Here is an 18,381-nt window from a genome sequence, read left to right as displayed (position 1 = left end):
GAATTTTTTTTATTTTTTGGCTGTTGACAGTATTTTCTGATTCGTGTGAAAAAGAGTGATAAATGGAGATATTTAAAAAGTTTTTTTTTTATGTTCAAAAAATAGGTTATTTATGAAGTTAAACTTTTCACTGGAAAAGTATTTGAGGAACCAAAACTGCTTCTTCCTTTTTATTTTAAGAGTATATTTTAAGCATTTAGTGACCCGATATGGAACTGTCTGGAAGTTAATATACGGCGAAGAAGTGACTTTAACAATCTGGCTCTCTGCATCAGGACTCACACACACACTTTAAGCAGAATAACCCGATGACACAACAGATCCCGAGCCGCTCACTGGACCAATTACAATAATGCACCCGTGTTCAAATACCATAATATATAACATATTTATTCTCGTAGAAGTGGCAAGTGTGACGTATGATCTGTTATTTCAACTTCAAACCTAGTGCACAACTGAGTCCCGTCAAAACGTCATTCACACATCTGTCCTGTTCTTGGTCCCTGATCTCAATATTATTTAATGCATGCCAATATCAAACATGAACGTCTTTGGTTATGGTGCTGTCGCAGATGTTTATCATATCAAAGATATGAAAAATATGCATTACCATTCAAAAGTTTGGGATCAATAATAGTTTTTAAAGAAATTGTTTAACACCGTGCATAAAACTGACATGACACCTTCATAATCATGACATGCAAATGTCATTCGCTCAATTATGACATTTTTAATGCAAATATGACCTTGTTTGCGATGTCTTTATGACATCTTGACCTCATAAAACCAATACATCATAACCTGTCATAAACATGACATAGCAGAATAATCATCAAACTTAAGAAAGCACTTATCTTTATGGGTTAACATTACATTAAACAGTCATGTGGTTGGCTTTGACATTGGCTGTTAACCCATAAAGCTAGGTGGTTCCCTAAGTTTGATTATTAATCTGCAATGTCATGTTTATGACAGGTTGTGTTGTCTTAGTAATGTCAAGTTGTCATAAAGTCATTTCAAACAATGTCATATTTGAGCGAATGACACTTAATGACTTTTTCTGAAGGATCATGTGACACTAGCTGGATGTTTCCATTCGAAGTTGGGAATTTTAATTATAAATTAATAATAAAAGTGGAAGTTTCTGCAATCGAGGGATTTTTTGGGTGAATGTGTTTCCACTGTAGTGCGTGAAAGGAAAAAAAATATTACAAATATATTACAATAGAAAACAGTTTTAAACTGTTTATCCAAAATTGACGTAATGTCCGTGTTTCCACTGTTACGGTAGGGGGCGCTGTTACACATCTTCTGGAAGACTACACAATCTCTGGATCAAAACACACGCGGAAAACAAGCCATATTATATCATATGCATATGTAAAATAAACTGGATCGCCAACTTTAAACAGCATATCTATATCAAAACCGCCTAATCTTACAGGACGAGCTGCAGGACTGATGTTGAAGGACTCCATAGCTCCGATCGATTATTTTTAGCAATAATTCACATTTTTACATGCAGATTATATTCGAATATAATCTGCATGTAAAAATGTGAATTATTGCTAAAAATGTAGCTTTATTTTATGAAACGTACCCATTCAAGTGTTGATTAAACAATAATGCGTGAATAAAACCGTTATTTTGTTTAAAAGCAGAGACTCTGGGAATGACATTTCTTTGAAAATGATCAAAAGCACAGGCCGAACACTTTTTTTTTTTTTTTTTCAAAAACTCTGGTGGAGAAAGTGTTTCCGGTCGACCACCATGGGACCTTATTTCGGAAAAACATTGAATGGTAGTCAATGGCGAGTGACAAAAAATATTTTGATCTCGTTTTAATTGTGCCCTGAATTACACATATGATGTTCGTCAATTTGAAAGATACATTTTAAAGTAAAGAAAGTCGCAGTTTGATGTAAAACCGTTGAGGTATAAGACTGTGAAACTACAATAACAAAGACTACAAACCCCAAAGGCGCACATTTTCTCTCAATGAATGAAGCTAACTTTACTGAGGCTGTCTGTTATTGTTTCTACAGTCTTACGTTATAATCGTAACGTTACGCCGTCCTACCTGAGTGTTTTGTACCAGACTGCACACACACGAGCAGCGGATCTCGTTTCTCTTCCCGGGAGATGTAGTTCACAGAGCGATTTTCACATAAAACTAAATGTTACTCGATCTTCTGTTGTATGACAAACTGCGACGTTTTTGACTTTCAAAATTATCTTTTAAATTGACAACCATCATATGTGTAATTGAGGGCACAGTTTAGACGGAATAAAAAGATAAGTTGTCTCTCGCCATTGACTACCATTCATATTTTTTCCGAAATAAGGTCCCATGAGCCGGAAGCGGAGATGGGCTATATGCACGCATAAATGCCGCATTTGACGCAAGGATGCTCGTCCATTTCCGGTTGTGGAGATTAAAGCGGAGGAAAACCGAGGAAAACGGGATTATGGCAGAGTCTTCAATATTTACTGTCCTCCAGTCTTTGAAATGAAACGTACATACGTTTAGATGTAATTTTATATATAGTTATTTTTATTTAATATAATTTTAAAAAGAAGCATAAACACAACAAGAGGTGTCTGTTTTATCTATATTTGTGACTAACCTTTCGTTAGTATAACCATGGAGTATAAAATTCAATATAAATTCTCGGTATTGCATTGGACTCTACGATCGGCGGAAGTTATCGAGCATCCCTAATGCTTCACCGGAAATACCGCCGTGCATAGAGCCCATTATAGTTTTTACGGTGTTTTTGATTAAATAAATGGCGCCTTGAGCATGAAAGACTTCTTTAAAAAAAATAAAATAAATAGATAGATACTGAGCCCAAACTTTTGAATGATAAGAGTGCATAATGTGCATTGTGAGCTATGCCTTTTGCAAAGACAATTCCTTTTCATACAAAATATGAAATATTCAACATAAGGCCAAAGGTGAACCGGTGCAGAGATGAAGAAACACAGGAACCGTCTGTCTCACAGCACTTCCTGGTAAGACGAGGAAGTGTGGGCGCCGGCTCCGGCCGCAGGGTGACGCTGAAAGTTGATTTTGTCATACAGGGTTTGAGGCTGCAGAGGGAGTGAGAGCACGGCGTTACAACACATCACACACACATGCTCTGCAGAGGTGCGGTCAACCAAACGTCTCGAAACACACAGCTGAGATCACCATAATCGCTTTGCCCAGTTAATACATGTCACGCAACACAAGTGAATGCATATTATAAACCCATTTCATGAGCAAAAAGGATGACAGCAATATTAGATGCATGAATGCACTCACCATGTTTTGTGTGACTTTCAGGTCATCCACAGTTTCATAAATGGACATCCCTTTAACACTCTCGGGGCGTTTCTGTGAAATAGATTACATCTGGTTAGCTGCTTAAAGTGTATCCACATTGCTATGCCACAAATGAGGTTTGCATGCATATTAAATAGAAATGCGTAGACATGCAGTTTGGTAAGTGCCTCTTGCGCACGCACAGGAAAGGCGGATGTCTAATCCAGGACAGCGGAAATGAGCCGCTCACCTTCGCCACGCCATCCGTGTTCACGTCTTCATACACCGTAATCCCATCTCGACTCTCATCTTGTCCTGAAAGTGTGTGAAATCAGCTGTGAGATCATGAACGCTTTACAGAAAACAGATTGTAAATTACGCTACAAACATTTAAAATAAATGTTTTTTTTTTTATGGAGCAAGCGTTTTGTAAGAGCAATAAGCCCTGTGAAGCAAAGAGTTTTTTTCATATATTTATGATAAATATATTAAATATTTTGCATTAATGTATTAAAATATATTGAATAATACAAAAGGAATTACCACTTTTCATGCATTGAAAAATGTGACAATATTTTTTCATGATGAAAGTTGTGTTAGTATTACTTATGCAAAATTCGCTTTTACATTGAACATAAATGTGTCGGCAGTGTGTGAACACACAACCTTAAAGGGATACTCCACTTTTTTTGGAAATAGGCTCATTTTACAACCCCCCCCAGAGTTAAAAAGTTGTGTTTAACCGTTTTTGAATCAATTCAGCCGATTTTCTGATATTTAGAAGAATATCTGTAACCCCACAGTTTCTGGTCTCATTGACTTCCATAGTAGGAAAAAAATATACTATGGAAGTCAATGAGACCAGAAACTGTCTGGTTAATGATATTCTTCTAAATATCAGAAAATCGGCTGAATTGATTTGAAAACGGTAAAAGTCAACTGCTTAACTCTGGGGGAGTTGTAAAATGAGCCTATTTCCAAAAAAAGTGGAGTGTCCCTTTAAGGTAAAAATCCACCACTCCTCTTTTAATCTCATAAATCATAAGCAGTGTTTAGAACAAGCCATTTACATCACATTACATAGGCCCCGCCCACAACTGTTGATAAACTCTGCATATTAGCATAGGCCCCACCCACAACTGTCGATAGAGTTTGCCCTATTAGCACAGGCCCCGCCCACAAGTGATAATGGCCTCTGCCCTATTAGCATAGACCCCGTCCACAGGCAAGCGGGAATGGGCGTCAAAAAAAACAACAAAAAAACGGGGGATCGGGAGGTAGCCTAGCGATGATGGAGATAATCAATGATGTGGAAAAGACCCTCAAACGAGGTATTTAGAGCACAAACTTAAGCAAGGTAAGTCTGACATTCATGTGTGTTTTGTCTTTCTGTGTTCTCCAAGGCTAGCTGCTTTTAGACATACTTTCTTTACTTTTACACCAGGACTACTAAAGCCTATGACGAAATACTTCAATAGCTAAAATCAGCAAGTACTTGAAGTCTAAAGAAACGTGCGGTGTAGATGTCCCCGATAGCCAAGCTACTACTCATCTTCCTGATCAGTGCGTCAGAATACATGCAGGCCAGGGAAACGAAACAAACCCCATTAATCTCTTTAATAATAGCATAGTGTGACCAATAGTTCTGTTTCACGTCCTGTCCTGGCTGTTTTTTTTTTTTTTTTTAATAAAATGATGAAAATTTCCTGGTTTTCAAAAAAACTGCTGGGAAAGACCAGCTCTACAGGGAAAAATACATGGACAAAAGGAGGATGAGGAAGAAAAACAGGATAAAGAGAATGAAAACTAAACATATAAATCTATTAGTCCAGTCATTTTAAGCCAAAATGGGGGTCAACCTTGAACAAATTGCAACAGAAGCAAACTCAACTGATTTTGTATCCTCAATATGTCCGGAGTGAGGAAATAAAAGCCCCGAAGAATCCCATTAGGGGAAAGTTTAGAAAAAGACACAAATATATCACATTCTTACGCCTATGCATTATTTTTCTCACGTGAATAGGGTAAACATTTTAACCTAAATTAAAATTTTCTTTATTAATTATCATTTCATCTCTGCCATGACAATTAATAAAGTACTTCTTCCTGTATTAATGTTCATGGGTAGCCTAAATGGGTTCCAATCAGACCTTAACATTAAGTCTTTTACTGTTATAAGACAACAAGATTAAAAACAAACTTTTCATCTGCTACACCCAATGTTTAGATCTGTTTGGGTAATTATGCAAATTAGCTAATACGTAATTATATTATGCACTGTTTGTCCATGTTAACAAAAAAATTCGAAAAACTTGTAATACATTTTTGGTTTGTCTTGATGTAAGTAATCAACTCAGTGATTTTCATGATGATATCTAAAGGTAAAATTTTTTACCCTATTCACGTGAGAAAACTAATGAATAGGCGAATGAATGGGATATATTTGGGTCTTTTTTATCCTCACTCAGGACATATTAAGGATACAAAATCAGTTGAGTTTGCTTCTGTTGCAATTTGTTCAACCTTTTTTCATAAAATGACTAGACTATAGTCTATTTTTGTAAGTTTGTGAGAGCTATTTTTGTTCAGTTTGGAGGTATTTATTTTAGTTATTTATTATTTATATATTTATTTTCATTTTACAGAAGATACATTATTTATATTATTATTTCATTCATTATTTTTGAAACCTGTCATAATAAAACATGTTGTCTAACCTCTGAGAAGCCTGAATTTGTGTCTTGTAATATAACAATTTTCTATCCATACACAGGAGGCACAGCCTATTTTAAATATATTGAAATTTAATAATGATTCTTTTAGTAAACTTCGAGTATCATTTGAGTATCTGTTTGCCAGGTTTTTGGTATTCAAAATATGGTCACCCTATAATAGCAATACAAATGTGTTTTTTTTTTCCTGTGGGACGGGAGAAAACACAAAATCTATGCATCTCTATTATTGTGCTGGATTAAAATGGAGTTTTGCTGGAGCGGGGGTGGGAATGTAACAAATACGCACAACACAACACTGCAATGTCATGTGAGCATGACCGCGATATAGAGATGATAATCAAACAATGGTTTTAATTTTTAGCAGGGTACCCGAGGCATGAGCTGTAAAGGCTCCGCCCTCTTCTGGAAATTTTGAGGTGAATAAAGGGGGGTAAAATGGAGTGAAAAGCAAAAAAGAAATATAGAAGAAATTTTTATAAATGTCTTAAGCCTTCTATTTTTTTATAACTTTTATTAATAACGGCACAGAACCAGTTTATTTATATTGGGTTGTCTATCTCACACTTATCTCACACTTCTCACTATTTGACTTTTATCTTCTGAAAAGCGGAAGCACAGCAAAGTCAGGCTGAAGATTAACTTTGCACAATGATCTTCATTTTCGGCTCATCGTTTCGGGTGTCCATTCTCGCTCTGTAAAGGAAGTGTTTCACACCCCCTCCTCCACACACACTGCCAGCTTCTGTTTTATTCACTCCCACCCCAGCGCTGTGTGTTTGAACCGCGAGGGACGTCAAAGCTCACGCCACTCCTACATCTACGTCATACGTCGCGTCGAGTGTTGCCATCCTGGCGTAAGTCGACTTGCGTAGGCCGTCTGTTAAAGCTGGATATTTTAGTCGATAAAGTTAAAAATATGGATATTTCTCTCACACAAACGCAACACATCGCTTCAGAAGGGCTTTAATAAACCCAGAGTCATGTGGAGAACTTTAATTCAAAAAGAAACGCCATTATAAAGCGTGGAAGAGCCAGGACACGTTTCAATATAACTCAGATTGTGTTCATCTGAGAGGATGGCTTCAGTACCAGCACAACTTTCCTTATAAACACAACTCAAATACCTTGTGTAGCAGAAACATAACTCAAACATGTGAAAGTAACTCATGTGAAAAGACATTAGTGTAATATCACATATTTTTCAATATTTTTAAACCATTCAATACAACGATCATGAATATGTGGAAATATATTTTCTTTCCGTAGGGGTAAAAGCCATATAGCCTAGTAACCCACAGTTGCTTTGTGCTGTGTGTGTTCATGTCGGCGCTAGTGCTGTAGCGGCGCGTCGATGACGTCGATGCTTCGACGTCAAAATTGCGTCGACGTCATATTTTTGCGTTGACGCTTCTTTATTTATTTATTTTTCGCACCACTAACTCCGCCTCCGTTTCCCTCCTCAGCTGATATTAATATTTAAAGATTCTCTATGATAAAAACTGTTTGTAAAAAAAAAATATTTTAATAACACGGTTTTGGCGGTTGTAGAGTTATAATGATGGTGTTCAAATACATAACATTAGACTAACGTTAGCCAGCTTATAGTATCTCAGTATGCTAGTATTTATTTGAGATACATTGTTTTTTTTTTATTAATTGAGCAGCAGAAAAATATTCTTTATATTAGTCGTCCGATTAGTCATTAGATTAGTCGACTAATCGATAAAATAATCGCCCAACTAATCGTTTAGTTAATAATCGTTTACCCCAGCCCTAGTCGGCGCTTGTGTAACACACCTGTACGCCTCCTCCACTTGCAGAACACGGCCAGGCTTGCCCCGAGTATGACGACAACGACGACACCGGCGCCCACTGCGATCAGCAGATACTTCAGATCAAACCCTGCATCACAAGAAACAAATGACTGTTAAATCCATGCCATCGATTTTACAAATAAATACCAATTGTAATTTACATATTATAAATTATTATAGCTCATTATTTGAAGGCGAGAGAGGACCAGGACATTTCATGGTGTGTTTTTCTTATATTTATAGATCGCGGTTTCGTTTTACCTTATCAATAAACTATGTTAAAGAGCCCCTATCATAGCATTTGAAATGTTCCAATTTTTGTTTCAGGAGTTCCCAAAAACAGTTTAACATGCATGCAAGGATAAAAAACACTTTATTTGTCTTATAATATGCATTTATTTTTAACTGATTTGCTCACCGACTCCCAAATGATTCGTACAACGACTCATTTTTCCAAACCACTCCTTTGCGTGACGCTAATCGGCGGTGACTGGTCTGATGACAAACCAGTCAGTTGTTTGTTAGCATAACGCATAAACATATTGATAAAGCACTGCAGGACTACAAGACGCTCTATTCTTTGTGACAACCCTAAAAACAGCGACAAACATTTCACATATTTAAAAAAAAATTGACATTGGAGACCTAGAAGCTGCGCTGAGCGTAACTTACTTATTGCACCTTCCCTCCTCGCGCCCGACGCTACAAAACCTTTCAAAACCCATAAAAGCAACAATTATTAATAATACTTACAGGTTGTGATTCGAAGGAGGAAGCTGATCCATATACACTGGGTAAGTAAGTTACTGAGCCCTCCTTCAGGAACAACCGCTTGCGAATCCACATTTGAATTCATTTATGTTTTTGAACTAACTTTATTCGTCAATAAAATGATAAGAACACAATCGGGCTATACTGTTGTGGTATAGTTGCAAATATGAACTCTAACCACCGATTCTTCACATGCTCGTCCCTGGTAAATGAAAACAAACTTTGCATTGTAGAACACAGCGTCTTCTCGACATGATGCTATGATGAAGTATTTGAATGTGTAGACTTCAAGTTTACACTTCCGTCTGCGCGCAGTAACTGGGCGCCGCCAGAATGTCTCTACGTCACGACGAACCAGCTAATGACTCGTTTCAAAAACAATTTATTTCATAGACTCAGAGTCGACTCTCACTTTTGAAAGATAATAACTTTATATACGGTGCACTTTCAGATATAAATCTTTGCAATATGTTTTCATTCCCTTAGAGCTATATTCCACACCATATGAAGTCATTTTCAAAAATCCATGATAGGGGCTCTTTAAAAATGTGTATTTGACCCTGCCTCTTTCTTTCCTGAACTGTAACTTTGTTACAATTGTAAATCAAACAAAAGCTTGACATCCTGTGACAGCATTTACACCGAACTAACTACCGTTCTGTCAAGATTCTCTCACAGTTATGAACAAACATTCTTCCAGTAATGTTAATAAAATGTTAGGTCAAAGTTATCTGCTTTTTACTAATATTTTCAAAATATTAGCACAAAAATGTATGTTTTGTATTAAACGTTTCAGTTGGATGTTCATCATTTATTAATTGCTATACTCGTTTCAGTATGTTCATACATGTAAAAATAACATTCACAAAATGTTATTTTTCATTCCAAAGATTTTAGAAAATTAAAAAAAAAATTTTTTGTTGCTAACTTAATGGGAACGTTAGAAAATAGGTCTATTTGTTGTTAGCTGAGTGCAGTATTGACTTTGCTTTAATCGTTTCGATAAAAGTTTCTTTTGGTTTCCAAGAAATGTTATGTTTCTTTAGAGTAAAACATGGTTAATCATTTGATCCATATAGAATGTAAGTAATTTTGTATTTTAATGCACATCTGTACCTGGTGAAGCAGTTGGACCCGTCCCTTTGCACTCTACAGCCAGGTTAGTGCTCTTGATGCTGACGGTGTTGTTGGCGGTGCAGGAGACTGTAGCGCTCTCTGCTGGATGGAGGCTGATGTTCTGGTTCTGTCCGGATCGGACCGGATCTCCACTCCAGCTGTAGGAGGTATTCAGATCGTCGGACGACACACACCGAAGATGAAACACACACATGTCTTTTGACTCTCGCCAGGAATTAATGACCTCAATCTGGACATCTCTGATGAGATCTGGAGGAGAATAATACGCAAAATCAAATATATTTACTTTTAGAAAATAAAGGTTATTTTATGGTTGCTATGGTTACATGAAGAATCTTTCACATCCATTGTAGCCTATATATTTTTCTTTATAGTGGGAATAAGTTCTTTACACTAGAAAAGTTTGCTTTTTGAATCATTATTTTTAAAGATGTTCGGTTTCCTTCATACAGGAACTATTTAACTTCAGCTAAATGATTATAAACTTATTTAACGCCAGTTCTTGAGTGTGTATGTGTGTTTACATCCTAACAGCACTGACAGGATGAATATCAAGTTAAACTCACCATGAACGTGCAGCACAAAGAATTTTGTTGGATGTTGACCTGATTTTCCTTCTGCAACAATAGAGAATCTTCCAGAATCCTGGAGTTTCAGATCTAATATTGTTATACTAATATTGTCCTTATACAACCTTAACCTTTCTTGAAATAATGGAGGATTCACCGGTTTGAACTGCCCTTTTTCAAACACAGCAAAATCCTTCTTATTATATGTCCAAAGCACTTCAAGACCTTCTTTTGGATAATCAGCGATTAAATCCAGTGAGTCTCCGACAGCTTTGTGCACATGAACTTCTGCAGCTCGTGACACTACAACACACAACACAGGTTACAAATCATCACACAATCATGCCATATTTTCACATTCAACCTAAGATAATTAGTCTGGCAACAACATCATCAGAACCAAATGAGAGAAAGTGAACAGAGACGGCTAATAATAAATAAACCATCAAAAGAAGCTCACGTATTTGAGTTCAGGGTTTTCTATCATCCCCATCTCACACTTCTCACTATTTCACTCTTATCTTCTTAAAAGTGGAAGCACAGTAAATATATCTGAATCTCAGACTCATGACCTGTAATGTATATTTGCACAATGATCTTCATTTTCGGCTCATCGTTTCGGGTGTCCACATTCTCGCTCTGTAAAGGAAGTGTTTCACACCCCCTCCTCCACACACACTGCCAGCTTCTGTTTTATTCACTTACTCTCCACAATCAACTCAACAATGCTTTTTGTTTTATAAGTAGGGCACATTTGAAATTTATATACAACCCGATTCCAAAAAAGTTGGGACACTGTACAAATTTTGAGTAAAAAAAGAATGGAATAATTTAGAAATCTCATAAACTTATATTTTATTCACAATAGAATATAAATGACATATCAAATGTTGAAAGTGAGACATTTTGAATTGCCATGCCAAATATTGGCTCCTTTTGGATTTCATGAGAGCTACAAATTCAGTTGGGACAGGTAGCAATAAGAGGCCAGAAAAGTTAAATGTACATATAAGGAACAGCTGGAGGACCAATTTGCAACTTATTAGGTCAATTGGCAACATGATTGGGTATAAAAAGAGCCTCTCAGAGTGGCAGTGTCTCTCAGAAGTCAAGATGGGCAGAGGATCACCAATTCCCCCAATGCTGAGGCAAAAAATAGTGGAGCAATATCAGAAAGGAGTTTCTCAGAGAAAAATTGCAAAGAGTTTGAAGTTATCATCATCAACAGTGCAAAATATCATCCAACGATTCAGAGAATCTGGAACAATCTCTGTGCATAAGGGTCAAGGCCGGAAAACCATACTGAATGACCGTGATCTCCGGGCCCTTAGACGGCACTGCATCACACACAGGAATGCTACTGTAATGGAAATCACAACATGGGCTCAAGAATACTTCCAGAAAACATTGTCAGTGAACACAATCCACCGTGCCATTCACCGTTGCCGGATAAAGCTCTATAGGTCAAAAAAGAAGCCATATCTAAACGGGAACCAGAAGCGCAGGCGTTTTCTCTGGGCCAAGGCTCATTTAAAGTGGACTCTAGCAAAGTGGAAAACTGTTCTGTGGTCAGACGAATCAAAATTTGAAGTTCTTTTTGGAAAACTGGGACGCCATGTCATCCGGACTAAAGAGGACAAGGACAACCCAAGTTGTTATCAGCGCTCAGTTCAGAAGCCTGCATCTCTGATGGTATGGGGTTGCATGAGTGCGTGTGGCATGGGCAGCTTACACATCTGGAAAGGCACCATCAATGCTGAAAGGTATATCCAAGTTCTAGAACAACATATGCTCCCATCCAGATATCGTCTCTTTCAGGGAAGACCTTGTATTTTCCAACAAGACAATGCCAAACCACATACTGCATCAATTACAACATCATGGCTGCGTAGAAGAAGGATCCGGGTACTGAAATGGCCAGCCTGCAGTCCAGATCTTTCACCAATAGAAAACATTTGGCGCATCATAAAGAGGAAGATGCAACAAAGAAGACCTAAGACAGTTGAGCAGCTAGAAGCCTTTATTAGACAAGAATAGGACAACATTCCTATTCCTAAACTTGAGCAACTTGTCTCCTCAGTCCCCAGACGTTTGCAGACTGTTATTAAAAGAAGAGGGGATGCCACACAGTGGTAAAAATGGCCTTGTCCCAACTTTTTTGAGATGTGTTGATGCCATGAAATTTAAAATCAACTGTGTCCCAACTTTTATGGAATTGGGTTTGGATATATATATTCTTCCATAGCTCTGAATGACAAGTGAAGTTAAAACACTGAAATAACACACACGTTTCATTAATGTTGGTTGCAACAGAAAAACGTTCGGCTGCATTTGGACACACTCAGTAAAGATAAGACTTGAGGTTTCCTGAGCTGAACTTTCTCTTTTCTCACAGATTAAACACGGATAACAACATGCATGATCATCCTCTAAATAAGGGTAGCCTAAAATACATTTCAGCTGAAATAAAATCCTTTTAAACATTGCGGTAGTTAATTCAAGTTACTATGCCAGACTTACGCACATAAACATATGCAAATTATTTGTATTTCCAGATGCAAATTAATTCATATACACTTCAAACACAAAATAAGGGAGTGTCTTACAGCTGTTGAGGCATTAACTGAGATGTTTCTGTACTCACCCTGGAGAAGGAAAAGCAGGAGAACTGCAGAAATGGCGCAGCGGGACTCTCGAAAGATATTCATGTTCGGATGTTTAGACGATCGACTGACCGAGGCATCAGGGGAACAGCAAAGAAACGAGAAAACTACTTCCTCACACACACACTCCGAGTCGCTCAGTTTGTGTACATCCACCAGCTGTCCTTTCGACACAAACAAGTGCAACACACACAGAAGACCTCCGAGACGCCTCCTGAGAGATGCGCTTGAACTTTAGGGGCTTTGCGGTCTCTGTGTCTGTTTGCGCCTCCCACTCACCAGACTAACATCTCTGACACCGCTAATGTGGAGCTGAAGCGTTTACTGTAAGTGAGCAAAGCGTTGGCACCTCACCAGGGAGCGAAAGCGAAATCCCAGGAGGAATAAGGAAGTTAACTTAAGAAAGAGGCTCACTTTGTCAAAGGTGTTTTGCGTTCCTGTATCTGTGCGTGGAAACAGCTTAATGTGCGTCTGTAACAGATTCATACGAGCTTGCACTTTGAATAATGCAACTGGTCCACATCAAGCTGGTGAACCACATACTAACCTCAACCACACCATTGCAAGCGACTTGTGCCATTTTCACAGCGTCTAACACGTCTTTTTCAAAAGAGAAGGCGTCCAAATGTTGTTTAAAGGCAAAATATGTGCAAATAAAGCACATCCTTTGTTGTTTAGGCTACACATCAGCATTCATGAGCAGATATTTTTATTTTAGGCTGTACAGGACATTGCAGAGCAGCTGAACAGAGGAAGTGAAACTCACATCGGCAGAGGTTTTAGTTCTAATGGAAAGTATTACTCAGATGGTCAGCAGAAGACTCAGGAAAACTCACTTACTGGAAACAGGTTTCCAAACACATTACATCTCATCGAGCAGTGCACTCTATAACTGTGCAGGGGTTTCTTAGGAAAAAGAGAAGTTAAAGGCGCGTACCTGCGGCCACTGCGCCATCTTGTGATGTGATCATGTGCAACTGCTCTGCGACACCAGCACACAATGGGGATAAAGCTTATGAAATGGCAGACAAAGTAGCAAAACAATAGTAATCACATTGATTTTACAGTTAACATAAGCAGGGCAGAACTCAAGATTATAATTAAAAAGAGATTACAGAAAAGGTGGCAAATCATGTGATGCAGAAACAAGAAAAGGGCAATGGTAAAACAACACTGTATAACTCAACTACAAATCCTTAAAGTTACAAATGTTATTCAGGCATTAGCAGTGAGTGATTTATGTCTTTTTTTGTGGTTTGATTGACGTAATAAACAAACAGCGGCAGGAGTATAGGCTGCTGTCACTTTAAGACTGAATGCACTGATCCAATATATTGACCCAGATTTCTTTCTCGACTGTTTACATTCACTTAAGATATAACCGACGGTGTTAAAGTAAATACTTACCAAGGCTGGCATTTTGAAATAATCATATGTTCAAGCAGGAAGACATGAGAGAGAACTCAATTCAGTTTTGAGACACTTTCTTCTGTGAGTGCAAATCCAAAATTTAATTGATATGGCTAACCCAGATAGCAATAATGAGTCGGCGGCCGCCGGTGGCGCTCCGGAGGCAGTAGAAGCGTCATAAAGGCGTAATCGCAAACAACACGTCTGACGGCGGACCGCCGGCGGCAGCCGCTTTTTTAAAAGCGTCTGCCGCCTTCGTTCCGCGGACGGCCCGCCGGCCAGCCGCCGTTCCACCGCCATTATAACAAAGGCGGACTTTCAGCGGCCCGTCGGAGGCAAACGCTCTTTTCGAGCGAGCTGACCGCGGCCCGCCGCTTATTGCTCTATATATTTATTTATTTATTTAATTTAATATTTACAGCATGCAGTTTATCAAGAATAATGATTACTCAAACCAGACAAATTTTCATTTGACATTTTATTTCCACATTTGAAAGTACAGTAACTGTCATTAAACAATGTCAGATCGCTGAAATATAACAGAAAAATACAAACACACAGCTTTCCAATACATTTTTAGTTAAAAACACTATATATATATATATATATATATATATATATATATATATATATATATATATAACACTGTATAACACTTACAATACTTGCTAATAACATAAAGAGTTCAGCTCTGGGATGAAAAGAATTACCAGTAAGAAAGAAAGGTACCAAAGAAAGTGAAGGACACCAAATAATTTGAGAATATACCATTATAACTGCAATGCTGACCTGTGGCACAAGGATTTACAAGCTATATTTAACAATAGAATAACAGTTAAGCACTGCGACAGAATGAAGTAGAATATTTGGTACCAGGTAATGTGCAATTTCAAGTATCAGAGGTATGAAATAGTATTCCAAGCTATTTTTAATAGAATAACAGTTAAGCACACTGATAGAATGAAAGTAGAATTTTTGGTACTAGTTAATGTGCAATATCAAATATCAGGCATGAAACAGGATTTGCAAACTACAATAGGCTCTATGCACGATCACTTCCGGGTTTGTCTCAGGACGCCCAGTTACATCCGGTGCTGCGTCAGAAGCCGGTTTTGCATTAGGTGGAGATAGTGGCAAGTTACTCACTGTTTACAAAAAATTCTTGCGGATAACGATAATGATATTAAAAACACTGTGAGGAATTGAAAAGTGAAAGAAAATGAATTTTATTTTAAGTTTTGCTGCTATATACATTGCCTGCAGAATGCGCTCGTGGAAGTAAAAAAGCTGGCTGAGATTCTTTCGGACATACGTAAGCAGGGTTCGTGCATAGAGCATGTAGAATCGTTAAGCACTGACGAAATGAAATAAACCAATACTAAAAGTCACGGCAAGTAGAAATTTGATACCAGATAATGTGCAGAAATCAAGTATTAGATGTATAATCTAGGATTTACAAGCTATAATTAAATAGAAGAGTTAAGCACTGTAACAAGCCTTTTTTAGATGTCTTGAAGTTACTGTCTGCGGGATAAAAAAAGGGTTCCAGTTGTCAAGTGATTGAGGGTTCTTTCGGATGGCTCCTGTAGAAAATAAAGATCTGTCATTCCATTTGAAAGGCATAAAGTCATACACATCTACTTAAATATATATATATATAAAAAAATATCCAACTTACTTTGAACAATGGTCTTCAGGAACATGTCTCTAAAACATGCTTTATCACCTACACCAGACCAGGTTATATTGATGGAAAGGTGATTAGAGAAGATACTCCGAAGCATTCGCCACACGGTTGTCTTTAGGTCCCTGAAAAAAAAAAAGTGTAACAAATTACATTTATCTGAAGCTTCTCATAAATTTAAAATGTAACAGGGTGTGGATTCATACTGTAGAATATGCTGTGTACAATCTTAATTTTACTTTTTAGAAAGAAAAAAAAACACTTTTTTTTTTTTTTACACTATTGCGATATAAACTAAATCAGAACACTTACAAATTGTACATGAAGCTCTTTATCCTGCCTCATACTGTTGTCAAGTAACGCCAAATCTTCCTGGGTGTCTAGTGGGAGTAACAGGTCCCCTGGCAGGTATAACTCAAAATGATGCAGCATAGAGTCCATTTTGTTGTCCATGCTGCACCCAACATCGCCCAAACTCTCCAAGACGTCTGCACCTACAGGGGTTCAGAGAATAAAAGAATAAAGTAGTCAGTCCGGGTCCCTCAACTACTAAACTATGACAGTTATATCTAGGTCTACTACATGTACAGATGGGCCCCGTTGGGAATTAAACCAACAATCAACGCTTAAGTTGTTTGCAAGTTTTACCTGATTGCCCAGTGTGAGCAAACATCTTCAACATAATCCCAACTTGCTTCACCTGCTCTTGAAGTGAGCCGCTGTCATCTGACGCTACAAAATGAAAGGCATATGGTAATTTTGGACCTACATCACACACAAAAAAAGTTAAATTTAAGAAAGAGAGCATATTCTCACCTGCTGGTGCATTGCTTTCCCTTAGGGTTTGTTTTTCATTCTGGAGCCTCTGTAAATCTGCAAAAAAAAAAAAAAAAAAAAAAAAAAACATGTATATGCCTTCATAGCAGAAAACTTCATGCTGTACAAGAGGTGCCGGGGGAGTCCAAGGGCCAATAACTGAGCAATGACTGTCTATTGTTTATTAAGACACCCATGCCAAGGAAGTTTTCAAATGGGAAGCATGATATGTTATCAAGGACACCATACTTTTTGGCATCTTGTCTGAGGAGGTGCACCAAACCAATCCAGGCATGTTGTATGTCACATGTTCTTTTCCATAAAGCTTGCTGCAGTGATTAAAGAGAACCAATATTAACCACTATAGCGTGCTAGCTACATTGTGAACTGAACTAGCAAAATACTAGTTCGGACAAACAAAATAATTTACACAACCTATATACATTATAATATATTATTATACAAGTTATACTTAGTCCATCTAGATGTAAAGCTTTGGCTAACTACTGTAAGTAGCTAATTACATTTCTACATGTAACGTTACTAGCAACGTGTCCTAACAAAGGCAAGCTGCTAACGTTAGCCACTCTAGCAACAGGACTAGCAGCGTACTGCAAGAACAAAGATGACTAATTTAGCATATTTTAAAAAGATAAAATAAAACCAATGTAAACATAATATTGCGTTACAAAAAAAGGAAACATATACTTACTTATACGACGGCAATCGATGACTTTGCTATCAAGCAAACTGGGCTGAGTATGTGAGTAACTTCCACTTCTTCGGCAATCTTCTTCTTCTCTTGATTATTGGCGGATTGCAACCAACTTTTAGCTGCATACCGCCACCTACTGTACACGAGTTTGTAACTTCATGCTATGTTCTAACCATAGATCGTAAAAGAAAGGTTCTTACTGCGGCAAACTGATAGTCTTATTGTTAGGGGCTCAGTGGCTTCAGTGTTTAATCGAGCCCCCGTTTACCCAAAAAAATAAAAAAAATAAAAAAAAAATAAACCATGAACACAGCAAAACTGTCAATTCAGTACTTCACAGTTCACAGTCTTTGTAAAAATATAAACATTTAGATTGAATGTTAATTCACTATTTTGCTATTTTGTGAATGGCAAAATTATAGCTAGAACACATTTGTTTTAGCTATAGATGTTCTATGCACAAAATAGTTAATTAACATTCACAATCTAAATGGTACTATTTTTTAATTGCCTTTAAAATAAATAATAAAATAATAATAAAAATATCTTCTAAATTGTTCATACCACGAATTAAATATATTTTGTAAAACCTAATCAGAAAGATAGGCTATTTATTGCCAAATAAGTTTTATTGACAAATTATTTTTGGTTAATTGGTGTCTCAATGTGCATCAATCAAAGAAATGTAAATATTTTTTACCTGCATAAAATAATTATATATTTTACATAGGCTATTTAATTTAAACGTAATTTCCTAGAC

At 37.3% G+C, this 18,381-nt stretch overlaps 2 protein-coding genes across 3 annotated transcripts; both read right to left on the bottom strand.

Moving 5' to 3' along the window:
* Positions 1-2,257: 2,257 nt before the first annotated feature.
* LOC120461204 (SLAM family member 8) lies at positions 2,258-13,965 on the bottom strand. 2 transcript variants are annotated; one of them, XM_089131547.1, is made up of 7 exons: positions 12,978-13,965; positions 10,331-10,636; positions 9,744-10,013; positions 7,840-7,944; positions 3,511-3,622; positions 3,308-3,379; positions 2,258-3,093 (listed from the first exon to the last, which is right to left on the bottom strand). In XM_089131547.1, the coding sequence occupies exons 1-6, from the start codon at positions 13,039-13,041 to the stop codon at positions 3,325-3,327; spliced, it is 912 nt and encodes a 303-aa protein (XP_088987673.1). In that variant the 5' UTR covers positions 13,042-13,965; the 3' UTR covers positions 2,258-3,093; positions 3,308-3,324. The 2 variants fall into 2 exon arrangements, with proteins under 2 accessions (XP_088987673.1, XP_039505294.2); XM_039649360.2 differs by having other exon boundaries at positions 3,558-3,622; positions 12,978-13,955.
* A 1,079-nt stretch (positions 13,966-15,044) lies between these two features.
* LOC120470714 (uncharacterized) lies at positions 15,045-17,705 on the bottom strand. Its single transcript, XM_089129596.1, has 7 exons — positions 17,619-17,705; positions 17,156-17,235; positions 16,907-16,963; positions 16,739-16,822; positions 16,403-16,584; positions 16,085-16,215; positions 15,045-15,989 (listed from the first exon to the last, which is right to left on the bottom strand). The coding sequence occupies exons 2-6, from the start codon at positions 17,199-17,201 to the stop codon at positions 16,168-16,170; spliced, it is 417 nt and encodes a 138-aa protein (XP_088985722.1). The 5' UTR covers positions 17,202-17,235; positions 17,619-17,705; the 3' UTR covers positions 15,045-15,989; positions 16,085-16,167.
* Positions 17,706-18,381: the final 676 nt, after the last annotated feature.

The sequence above is a fragment of the Pimephales promelas genome, chromosome 1 (genome assembly GCF_988280905.1).
Source record: "Pimephales promelas chromosome 1, fPimPro1.hap1.1, whole genome shotgun sequence".
NCBI classification, from domain to species: Eukaryota; Metazoa; Chordata; class Actinopteri; order Cypriniformes; family Leuciscidae; genus Pimephales; species Pimephales promelas.
This window is presented reverse-complemented; position numbering and strand designations above follow the sequence as displayed.

Bases quoted from the DNA above. Each gene is read 5' to 3' on its own strand.
- LOC120461204 (XM_039649360.2), bottom strand. From the start codon at position 13,041: ATGAATATCTTTCGAGAGTCCCGCTGCGCCATTTCTGCAGTTCTCCTG. The intron at 7,945-9,743 runs GTACAGATGTGC...CTTGTGATGCAG, and splicing joins GGGTCCAACTGCTTCACCAG to GGTTTGATCTGAAGTATCTG. The intron at 3,623-7,839 runs GTGTGTTACACA...ACACACTTTCAG, and splicing joins CAAGTGGAGGAGGCGTACAG to GACAAGATGAGAGTCGAGAT.
- LOC120470714 (XM_089129596.1), bottom strand. From the start codon at position 17,201: ATGCCTGGATTGGTTTGGTGCACCTCCTCAGACAAGATGCCAAAAA. The intron at 16,964-17,155 runs GTATGGTGTCCT...TTTTTTTTGCAG, and splicing joins CTCAGACAAGATGCCAAAAA to ATTTACAGAGGCTCCAGAAT. The intron at 16,216-16,402 runs GTAAGTGTTCTG...TTTTTTTTTCAG, and splicing joins AAGAGCTTCATGTACAATTT to GGACCTAAAGACAACCGTGT.